General features: G+C 41.8%; 1 protein-coding gene across 1 annotated transcript in view; it reads right to left on the reverse strand.

The window, feature by feature from the left end:
* Positions 1-12,679, reverse strand: part of cftr (CF transmembrane conductance regulator) — a 64,591-nt gene that overhangs the window by 29,719 nt on the left and 22,193 nt on the right. Inside the window, exons 7-9 of the mRNA XM_079684570.1 lie at positions 10,113-10,218; positions 9,839-10,015; positions 5,213-5,404 (exon numbers count right to left, since the gene is read on the reverse strand). Coding sequence (XP_079540696.1) covers positions 5,213-5,404; positions 9,839-10,015; positions 10,113-10,218 — 475 coding nt within the window. The remainder of the gene's footprint in view (positions 1-5,212; positions 5,405-9,838; positions 10,016-10,112; positions 10,219-12,679) is intronic.

Below are 12,679 nucleotides of genomic sequence, written 5' to 3' on the forward strand. Positions count from 1 at the left end.
ATCATCTGTCTAGTACACAAGGTCCCTAAACGCATCGTCTGACTGCTACACAAGACTCCTAAACGCATCGTCTGTCTAGTACACAAGACCCCTAAACGCATCGTCTGTCTGCTGCACAAGACCCCTAAACGCATTGTCTGTCTAGTACACAAGACCCCTAAACGCATCGTGAGTCTAGTACACAAGGTCCCTAAACGCATCGTCTGACTGCTACACAAGACCCCTAAACGCATCGTCAGTCTAGTACACAAGACTCCTAAACGCATCGTCTGACTGCTGCACAAGACTCCTAAACGCATCGTCTGTCTAGTACACAAGGTCCCTAAACGCATCGTCTGACTGCTACACAAGACCCTTAAACGCATCGTCAGTCTAGTACACAAGACCCCTAAACGCATCGTCTGTCTAGTACACAAGACCCCTAAACGCATCGTCTGTCTAGTACACAAGGTCCCTAAACGCATCGTCTGACTGCTACACAAGACCCCTAAACGCATCGTCTGTCTAGTACACAAGACCCCTAAACGCATCATCTGTCTAGTACACAAGGTCCCGAAACGCATCGTCTGACTAGTACACAAGGTCCCTAAACGCATTAACTGACTAGTACACAAGGTCTCTAAACGCATCGTCTGACTGCTACACAAAACCCCTAAACGCATCGTCTGACTAGTACACAAGGTCCCTAAACGCATCATCTGTCTGCTGCACAAGACCCCTAAACGCATCGTCTGACTGCTGCACAAGACCCCTAAACGCATCGTCTGACTGCTACACAAGACCCCTAAACGCATCGTCAATCTAGTACACAAGGTCCCTAAACGCATCGTCTGACTAGTACACAAGGTCTCTAAACGCATCGTCTGTCTAGTACACAAGACCCCTAAACGCATCATCTGTCTAGCACACAAGACCCCTAAACGCATCATCTGTCTAGCACACAAGACCCCTAAACGCATCATCTATCTAGTACACGAGACCCCTAAAAGCATCATCTGTCTGCTAAACAAGACCCCTAAACGCATCGTCTGTCTAGCACACAAGACCCCTAAACGCATCATCTGTCTAGCACACAAGACCCCTAAACGCATCATCTATCTAGCACACAAGACCCCTAAACGCATCATCTATCTAGTACACGAGACCCCTAAACGCATCATCTGTCTAGCACACAAGACCCCTAAACGCATCATCTGTCTAGCACACAAGACCCCTAAACGCATCATCTATCTAGTACACGAGACCCCTAAAAGCATCATCTGTCTGCTAAACAAGACCCCTAAACGCATCGTCTGTCTAGCACACAAGACCCCTAAACGCATCGTCTGTCTAGTACACAAGACCCCTAAACGCATCATCTGTCTAGCACACAAGACCCCTAAACGCATCATCTGTCTAGCACACAAGACCCCTAAACGCATCATCTGTCTAGCACACAAGACCCCTAAACGCATCATCTATCTAGTACACGAGACCCCTAAAAGCATCATCTGTCTGCTAAACAAGACCCCTAAACGCATCGTCTGTCTAGCACACAAGACCCCTAAACGCATCATCTGTCTAGCACACAAGACCCCTAAACGCATCATCTGTCTAGCACACAAGACCCCTAAACGCATCATCTATCTAGCACACAAGACCCCTAAACGCATCATCTGTCTAGCACACAAGACCCCTAAACGCATCATCTGTCTGCTAAACAAGACCCCTAAAAGCATCGTCTGACTGCTGCACAAGACCCCTAAACGCATCATCTGACTGCTGCACAAGACCCCTAAACGCATCGTCTGACTGCTGCACAAGACCCCTAAACGCATCGTCTGACTGCTGCACAAGACCCCTAAACGCATCGTCTGTCTAGTACACAAGGTCCCTAAACGCATCGTCTGTCTGCTGCACAAGACCCCTAAACGCATCGTCTGACTGCTGCACAAGACCCCTAAACGCATCGTCTGTCTAGTACACAAGGTCCCTAAACGCATCGTCTGTCTAGTACACAAGGTCCCTAAACGCATTGTCTGTCTGCTGCACAAGACTCCTAAACGCATCGTCTGTCTAGTACACAAGGTCCCTAAATGCATCGTCTGTCTGCTGCACGAGACCCCTAAACGCATCGTCTGACTGCTACATAAGGTCTCTAAACGCATCGTCTGTCTAGTACACAAGACCCCTAAACGCATCGTCAGTCTAGTACACAAGACCCCTAAACGCATCGTCTGACTGCTACACAAGACCCCTAAACGCATCGTCTGTCTAGTACACAAGGTCCCTAAACGCATCGTCTGACTGCTACACAAGACCCCTAAACGCATCGTCTGTCTAGTACATAAGGTCCCTAAACGCATCGTCTGACTGCTACACAAGACCCCTAAACGCATCGTCTGTCTAGTACACAAGGTCCCTAAACGCATCGTCTGACTGCTACACAAGACCCCTAAACGCATCGTCTGACTAGTACACAAGGTCCCTAAACGCATCGTCTGACTAGTACACAAGGTCTCTAAACGCATCGTCTGTCTAGTACACAAGACTCCTAAACGCATCGTCAGTCTAGTACACAAGACCCCTAAACGCATCGTCTGACTAGTACACAAGACCCCTAAATGCATCGTCTGTCTAGTACACAAGACCCCTAAACGCATCATCTGTCTAGCACACAAGACCCCTAAACGCATCGTCTGTCTAGTACACAAGGTCCCCAACCTGGGAGGCGCGCAACTTTTCTTTTTTTGAGACTTTCAAACTTGGATTACCGCTGTTGCGCCCCCCCCCCCCCCCCCCCCCCCTTGTGTGTGTGTGTGTGGGGGGGGGGCACAACTTCCAACAGGAGTCATTTGGGGGGCTCTTGGGAAAAAAGGTTGGGAACCACTGGTCTAGCACACAAGACCCCTTCCACTTCCTCTGTTTTAGATTTTTATTTGTATACGACGTCACATAAAATGCAGAATTTCTCCAAAAAGAAATTCTTTTTATTTTCTATTTTATTTCATTTGGATGTATGTATTAACATAATGAAATAAAATAGAAAATAGACAATTACTTTTCACGTTTATTTTCCATTTCATTTCATTTTGTATTCATGGGCAATGCCTTGTCTACATGCTGCTGTGTCAAAAAGAAATCCCAAATTAGTATCAATAAAGTCTATCTAATCTGATCTAACCACACAAAACACAGTTGTAAAATTGAGAATATGTGTACTTTTTAACTCGTTAGGATTGATCTAATTAGAGATATACAAATATAAGATCACTCCGGTTTAAAGATGGACCTTCTTTAATGCTATACTACAAGATATGCAAAACATGGCACTTTAATTAACAATCACTCCTAACTGAAAATGAGTATCAACCAGAACACGCCTCAAGGTGAGCTTCTTGTTAGCGGCTTTTTTTAATTAAACTTTGAAGGAAATGTCTCCAGTGTTTAGCCTAACACACTCAAAGAAAGCACTTCCTGTCATTTCCATACAGTATACCGACACCTCTCCTCAAAGACACCTTACGGTACATCGAGGCGTGGATGTTGCATGCCAGCTTTGTTTGCAGTGACAACATGTTTTGCTTTTGTTAGAAACACTGAACCACAGGAGATTAGGCGTGGTAGTAAACACCACCACGCTCCAACCCTCTGGTGTATTTCAAATATCAACACAATGTCGCTGATTTATCAACATACACTTTACATAAGTGTGTTTGTTTACATTGGTTTAAGAAATGAGAATATTTGGGGTTTTAGTTTGGATGTATTCCACTGTCCATTATAATATACACAATTACTGAAATTAAATGTTTATTTTTATTCCTTTTAATGCCCACGTTCGCATCATAAATCACATCAAAATCAACCTCTTAATATTATATTTATGTGTAGAAATGTACGTTAGAAGTTGTTGTTTTTTGTGTCTGTTTACACTTTATAATCAATTTATTTAATTATGAAAAAATAAAGTATAAGCAGTATAAGAAACAATTTGAAAGATAGAGCGGCAATGATAATTGGATTCATCTAAAAGTTGTTTGTCGGTAAACAAATCTATTAAATATTAGTAAAAGTATTATTTTTTTCTGCAAACATGGCATAAAATGCTGTATTTAGCCTAAAACATAGGAAGACTTTCTGCTTTTCTTCGTCTTATTTCATATAAAAATGAATATTTTTGGGGTTTTAGACACCTCCATAGATTTTTTAGAAAAAACTAGATTTTCTACTATTTTTTTACATTTTAAAGACCATACGATTGAACAAGAAAAATAATCAATAATGTTATAAATCGATGGTAAAGATGTATTCATTCACTTTTAAGATCTTTCCCCATGGTAAGCACGGTTAAGAGTCATATGTTCCTGCTTAACTATATAACACATATTTGACACCAGCCGACAGATCTGATGTTTTCTGCTGTGTGTTGAAAACGTCTCATATTCCATCCCAGAGACACAATGTGAGATTTCCATGGCAACAGAGGAGACATTATTCTGCTGAGGGGCTCGTCACTCAACACTGAGGCTTATGAGAGCGAGAGAGAGAGTGTGTGTGTGTGTGTGTGTGTGTGTGTGTGTGTGTGTGTGTGTGTGTGTGTGTGTGTGTGTGTGTGTGTGTGTGTGTGTGTGTGTGTGTGTGTGTGTGTGTGTTTGTGTGTGTGTGTGTGAGGGACATAAAGGGTGTACATGTGGACGGGGGTGAAACCTGAAACTACTTGATGCCAGAAAAAGGAAAAGAAAGCAGAGAGCATCAGTCCCATGGAGGAGAAGAGACTTGAGGAGCAAAAACACATTTGCTGGAGAGAAATCTGCCCCTAAAAATATAATATTTGCAACTATAAAGTCAGCGTTGGACTGTAACGTATCGTACTGAAGTACAGTTTTAAGGTACTTGACTTCAGTATTTCAATTTTCTGCCACTTTATAAACTAAGATTTAGTAGATTATCCCGAAAGAGTGTTTTGAGATGTTTGAGAACATGGCCGTCTGACTGAAATCATGCAGATAATGTACCACCTTGAAATCTTGGTAAAAATCCTCTTGCTTTGACAGAATTGATGTTATGTCTTTTGGTGACTTTAGAATAAACAAAATAAAACATAATAAAAAGAAAATCTGTGTAGTGTGTGCATGAGCAACAACAACCACCAGGGTTGATCCCACTTCCTACATCTGCAAAAACATATGATATAAAAGAAGTAAGAATAATAATGATATTTTGAAAGTACCTCCTCCAGCTGGCAGGCCTTGATGACGGAGGTGTAGCGGTACTCGTCGTATGTCAGCCCGAACAGGATGTTGTCTCTGATCGTCCCCGGCATGATCCAGGAGGTCTGAGGCGAGAAGGAGACGCGGCCGCTGTGTCGGATTTTACCCTCCGACGGCACCAGCTCCCCGAGGATCAGCATGAGCAGGGAGCTCTGCAGGAAGCAGGAAACACACGGTCACATTTTGATAATAATAATAACTTCATTTATATAGCCCCTTTCATGCTTGACGCAGCCCAGAGTGCTTTACAGAGTATGACAAACAAATCACAATAACAAATTAGGAACAATAATATATGTTAAAACAACAGAGATGGCAAAAGTACACACATCCTTTACTCAAGTAGAAGTACACACATCCTTTACTCAAGTAGAAGTACAGATACTCGTGTTTAAAAATACTCTGGTGAAAGTAGAAGTACTGACTAAACTTCTTTCCTCAAGTCAAAGTAAAGAGGCTTTGAAATGTACTTCAGTAAAAAGTACCCATAACTAGCAGCTGTTTTAAAGAGTACCTGACCTCCCTTTATATTAATAGAACAATAATGTCATTGTTAGCTAATGAATGTTTCCATGGTGACCAACGGCAACATGACAACGTTTTCATTGGTCCCTCTTCTTTAGAGAAGACCATGAAATGATGGATACACGGATCGTGTTCAAATCAATAGGCACGCAATGACTCTAAATAATAATGATCACGCCACCAAACACACATTCAAACTAAAGGAACCAGCCTGTTTGGGAAATGAGAGAAGTAGAAAGTACAGGTATTTGAGTTCAACATGTAAGAAGTAGAAAGTACAGGTATTTGTGTTCAACATGTAAGAAGTAGAAAGTACAGGTATTTGTGTTCAACATGTAAGAAGTAGAAAGTACAGGTATTTGAGTTCAACATGTAAGAAGTAGAAAGTACAGGTATTTGAGTTCAACATGTAAGAAGTAGAAAGTTCAGGAATTTGTGTTCAACATGTAAGAAGTAGAAAGTACAGGTATTTGGGTTCAACATGTAAGAAGTAGAAAGTACAGGTATTTGAGTTCAACATGTAAGAAGTAGAAAGTACAAGTATTTGAGTTCAACATGTAAGAAGTAGAAAGTACAGGTATTTGTGTTCAACATGTCAGAAGTAGAAAGTACAGGTATTTGAGTTCAACATGTAAGAAGTAGAAAGTTCAGGTATTTGAGTTCAACATGTAAGAAGTAGAAAGTTCAGGAATTTGTGTTCAACATGTAAGAAGTAGAAAGTTCAGGTATTTGTGTTCAACATGTAAGAAGTCAAAGTCAAAAGTCGTCAGAAAAATAAGTAGTGGAGTAAAGTACTGATACCAGAGACATGTACTTAAGTATAGTAACGAAGTATTTGTACTCCACTACTTCCCACCTCTGTAAAACAATAAAACATGAACAGTGATACTACTAAAAATGATAAGCCAAATTAAAAAGATAGGTCTTTAATTTACTTAAAATAATTCCAATTGAGGTTGCCGTTCTAAGATTAAATGGGAGACCGTTCCACAGTTTTGGGCCATAAAAGCAGAAAGCAGCCTCCCCAGTTTTCTTGTAATGCACTCTAGGTTAGGGCTGAACGATTAATCGATTTTGTTCTTCTTGTGTGTCAGTCATCCACACCAATCAGAAGTGCTGTGCTCCACATGTACCAGCCATTGTTAACCAATCAGAAGTGGCCCATGATAGAAGGTGATTGACAGATTGATCCAATCACCTGCCAAGTGCTTTTGAAATACTTTTCCAAATGGCTTCCAATGAAGCTTTCCTCGATGGTTTAGTGAAACCATCTGAGTCAGGTTAGTAATGCTCCATCACATGTTTTCTATTACAGGGAGAATCTTAAACTGAAGCTTGACTTTAAAGCAACCCAACGGAAGTTTCATGTAAGTTTAGTTCTTTCACTCGTAGCTCGGGCTGCGGGGGTGCTAGAGACGGGAGCATTTTGATACGACCTTCCTAGCCGGAGATATGGCCGCATTTTACAATAAACTTCCGTTGGGTCGCTTAAAAACACATATCGCAAATCGAATCTCAATATCTGTCCGAAAAATCACAATTGGATTATTTCCCCAAATCGTGCAGCCCTACTCTAGGTACTTTTAAAAAGGGAACCATTGGAGGGTCTAAGTGTCCTTGCTGGTTGATGAAATGAGACAGTCACTTAATTATGTTGGTGCACGGTTATGTAAAGCCTTGTTAATCATTCAAAGCACTTCTGAAGGACACCAGTAACCAGTGCAGTGATTCCAGCACAGGCAAAATGTGGTCTCTTTGATATACTACATTTATTGTATAATGTGTTTTTATTAAAGGACAGATACAATCGAGCAATGTTACAATTGAAGCAGTGCTTTTCATCTATTCGTTACCCTTCAGAAGTAACTCTAGGGCAACAGAATATAGGCCCTTTGTATTCATTTCTAGAATTCCTGATAAGGTTCCAAAAACAAAACCCCAGAAGCCTTTTAATCGGAGACAAAAAGAGAACATATAAGCTAGGTTTTCAGCGGTGTTGTTGCAACGGTTGAATCTATTGACAACATTTGGGTAAATCTTGAATCGATATACTACATTTGGATTGTTAAGTATTAAAACAATGCTCTAATTTAATACAAGCTGCAATTAAGTGATGCAGTGATGATGTTTTAACAAAAAGCCAATGGGGTTTTGGGATTTTTAAATACTGCACAAAAAAAAGGATCTGTGGCAAAAACCACAATTATGATACTTACACGTTTTGTTCAGCAGGATCATCTCCACATATTAACACCACTTAATGATTATAAAAAGCTAATTTGGACTATAAAGGAACTACAGCACGGTCACATGACTCCACGTCAGCACCGCTAAGCTAAAGGTGGCTAATGTTGGGCTATAAAGGAACTACAGCACGGTCACATGACTTCACGTCACCACCGCTAAGCTAAAGTGGCTAATGTTGGGCTATAAAGGAACTACAGCACGGTCACATGACTTCACTTCACCACTGCTAAGCTAAAGTGGCTAATGTTGGGCTATAAAGGAACTACAGCACGGTCACATGACTTCACGTCACCACCGCTAAGCTAAAGTGGCTAATGTTGGGCTATAAAGGAACTACAGCACGGTCACATGACTCCACGTCAGCACCGCTAAGCTAAGGGTGGCTAATGTTGGCCTATAAAGGAACTACAGCACGGTCACATGACTTCACGTCACCACCGCTAAGCTAAAGTGGCTAATGTTGGGCTATAAAGGAACTACAGCACAGTCACATGACTTCACATCACCACCGATAAGCTAAAGTGGCTAATGTTGGGCTATAAAGGAACTACAGCACGGTCACATGACTTCACGTCACCACCGCTAAGCTAAAGGCGGCTAATGTTGGGCTATAAAGGAACTACAGCACGGTCACATGACTTCACGTCACCACCGCTAAGCTAAAGGCGGCTAATGTTGGACTATAAAGGAACTACAGCACGGTCACATGACTCCACGTCAGCACCGCTAAGCTAAGGGTGGCTAATGTTGGCCTATAAAGGAACTACAGCACGGTCACATGACTTCACGTCACCACCGCTAAGCTAAAGTGGCTAATGTTGGGCTATAAAGGAACTACAGCACAGTCACATGACTTCACATCACCACCGATAAGCTAAAGTGGCTAATGTTGGGCTATAAAGGAACTACAGCACGGTCACATGACTTCACGTCACCACCGATAAGCTAAAGTGGCTAATGTTGGGCTATAAAGGAACTACAGCACGGTCACATGACTTCACGTCACCACCACCGCTAAGCTAAAGTGGCAAATGTTGGGCTATAAAGGAACTACAGCACGGTCACATGACTTCACGTCACCACCGATAAGCTAAAGTGGCTAATGTTGGGCTATAAAGGAACTACAGCACGGTCACATGACTCCACGTCACCACCGCTAAGCTAAGGGTGGCTAATGTTGGGCTATAAAGGAACTACAGCACGGTCACATGACTTCACGTCATCACCGATAAGCTAAAGTGGCTAATGTTGGGCTATAAAGGAACTACAGCACGGTCACATGACTTCACGTCACCACCGCTAAGCTGAGGGTGGCTAATGTTGGACTATAAAGGAACTACAGCACGGTCACATGACTTCACGTCACCACCGCTAAGCTGAGGGTGGCTAATGTTGGACTATAAAGGAACTACAGCACGGTCACATGACTTCACGTCACCACCGCTAAGCTAAGGGTGGCTAATGTTGGGCGTGATGACGTTTAGTCCTTTCATTTAGCCACTGTTAGCATCCGCCATTTTTAAATCCACCAGTTGGGTATTTACTGACATATTTTAAGTCAAAACGTGAACCTCTCTTTAGCTTGTTTTAACTGTCATCTAACAACAAGCTGATTAAAAAAAACATTGACTTTGAGTCAAGAGAAACCAGAAGTGTTAATGCTGACTCATTTCCTGCATGGTTTTAGAACTCATTCCTGCACAAATCTATGATCAGCATGTTGTGTTAGTGGGGTATAACAAACATTAGATTTCAGATTCAGATTTCGCGGTTAATCTCTACAAACACTCTCACACTGAGATGTTCTGACCTACCTTCCCTGAGCCCGTGGATCCGGCCACTGCCAGCATCTTTCCTTTCTCCAGGTACAGGCTGATGTTCTTCAGGACAGGTGTGATGTAGAGGTTGGTGAAGAAGATGCCGGCGTCTCCGTTCAGATGTCCGTTCGCTTTGTTCTCCTGCTTGATCTTCTCAAACAACTCGCCAATGCCCTGCAGAAGAGTTCAAAATCAGAGTCTTATTCGTTTTGAATGGAATGAACCAACACCAGAGATAGTAGAAACATACTGAATAATCATTTAAAATTACCCAGTTTGTGGAATTTGAAAAATGTGCATAAAACCGGTGGGTTGAAACGTGGAATAAAATGTGTGCGCTTGAAATAGTATTAATATAAACCAGATAAGAGCTGCGACTGCAAGTAACAGTTTTTGTTTAAAAATGCTATCCTACCTTCTTAAAGGGCAAGGCAATTTATTGTAAAGTCAATTAAAAACCCAAATATGTTCATTTGATTAAGATATAACACTGAGAAAAGTATGAATTCTCCGTATTTGAGAGCCTCAAAAGAGCAGTTTCCGCCATTAGTGCCTGATAAATGACTGATCAAATCAGGGAGGCTGTGGCTCAGTGGATAGTGTGATGGGCTTCGAATCAGGGGATAGCAAGTTCGAGTCCCACTGCAGTCAGCATGTCGTTGTGTCCCTGAGACACTTCACCCCAAATTTGCTCATGTGGGGATTGCCCACAGTACTGAATGTAATGCTTTGGATAAAAGCGTCTAACACAGGGGTGTCAAACTCAAGGCCCGGGGGCCAAATCCGGCCCGTGAATTCATTTGATGTGGCCCCACAAGAGCTTGCAAAGAATATAATTCAGTTTATTATAAGGTTACATGCCGATTCACAGAAGCACGTTGCCAGTAAACTACATGTAACACAATGCCTCTCAAATTTGACTAGTTTCTCAGAATTTGACTTTTTTTCTTCAAAATATTCATTTCTCTTAGAATTTGCGTTTTTCTCAGAATCTGACGTTTTTTTCAAAATGTCATTTGTTTTGTTGTTTTTTGACTTTTTTTCCAGAATTTGGCTTTTCTTTTAAAAATCATTTTGTGACATTCTCACTGAAGAGACTTATTAAGTTACTCTATCCGATAATAATCCAATGCAGAGGCAATAATGTAATATAATACATTATTTTATACATATTACATTTTTATATATGTATTTTTTTATATTCTTGTATATAAAACTGGCCCTTTGAGTGCAATCATGATGCCAATGTGGCCCGAGATGAAATTGAGTTTGACACCCCTGGTCTAAAAAATGACATGTAATGTAATTATTTGTTTTTGTCAATTGGATTAAGCAATCAGTTGTCCTTGTTGTTGTTGTTGCAGTTCGAACTCACAAGACAACGAAGAAGGGGCAAATCAAGAGGAAAACAAAGATGAACAAGAACAAGGGAACATAGTTTATTTGTGCCATACTACGCTTGATTATAACTCATTAGGTATGTGTACATGTAAGTGGACATGATTTGTGACTGACTGTCTTTCAGAAACTGCTGTGAGAAACAGGAGATTCTCCAAAGACAGTTCAAGCCTCACAATGGCCTGATCTCTCCTCATCCGTCAGCGCCTCTGCACACATTAACACATGACACATCAATGTTAGAAGAAAAAGGGGAACTGTTCTTGAGTCGTGGGCTTAATCATTGACCCCCCCCCCCCGCTGCTGCTTTTTTACGGGTCACCGTTCCTCTAACGACTCGTTGCTGGTTTGTTTACGTTGGGTCTGTGCGATTCTCATTGTAATGAGCTGACATATATGCTGTCAGCAGTAAAAAAAAAAAGGCAACACCCCTCCCATTCATGGGAGAATGGCACATTCCAGGAAGAGGAAAAGGCAAGAGGAGAATCTGGGATTAGACGGTGAACACAACGGTGAAATCTCACAGCGTTCCCAGCAAAAGGCAAAGTTTGGTGACGACACCGGGGTAATTAATTATGCAAAGTGACGGGGAAAAGAAACCTCAGTTAGTTTTCTCACGGGCTCCGGTGGTCAATGAATCAAACCTGTTGACTTCCTCTGTCCATACTGTAGATAAGATTATACTACCCATGGTGAGGAGTTAACTATTACACCTGTATAGGGCATGGTGCGTTCAGGGTGTGGGAGATTTAGCTTCTCTCTTACAGTAAATGTGCTCAAATTTTATTGATTCTACATTTCTGGGGCAGATAGTTTTTCACCAAAGATTTTCCATGACTTCTCCAGGACCTTTACCTCATTTTCCATGACCAAAAAATGACTCTTTCTCAGCGGTACCACTGAAAATGGTTTATTTGAACATGGAACAGGAAAATAAGGTCTGCAAATGAAACATGTTGTGCCTATCTAAAACAAATCAAATAGGCTTACTAGCTTCTACACGCTAAAGCAGGGTCGGCAACCTTTTTGATATGAAGTGCCATTTTAAAAAATTGTTATCAGCGTGCCAACGATCGAGAATTATCAACGGGGGGCGGGGGTTGAGGAGCTTGATGCTCGTGAACTAGCAGGAGGGCGGGGGAGCCTCGCTGCGGGGGAAGCAGTGTGTGGACCTGTCAGCGCAACTTATGATGCCGAATTTAACAAACACATTTAAATAGTTGGTTTAAACGGCATAATAATAAGGACGATCGTCCGTTCTGTGATTCTCCAGAGCACACATGTTATGATATTAGGGTCATGCAGAGTGAGATGAGATCGCTGTCCCTTTAAGAGAGAGAGAAAGAGGGGTGTGGCTTGTGCATGTGTGTTTGTGGATGGTAGAGCGACAGTGAGGGAACGTGTGTATGTCTCTGGAAGTGAAACGAGGCAGCAGAAAAA

The sequence above is a fragment of the Notothenia rossii genome (genome assembly GCF_949606895.1).
Source record: "Notothenia rossii genome assembly, chromosome: 5".
In the NCBI taxonomy this organism is placed as follows: Eukaryota; Metazoa; Chordata; class Actinopteri; order Perciformes; family Nototheniidae; genus Notothenia; species Notothenia rossii.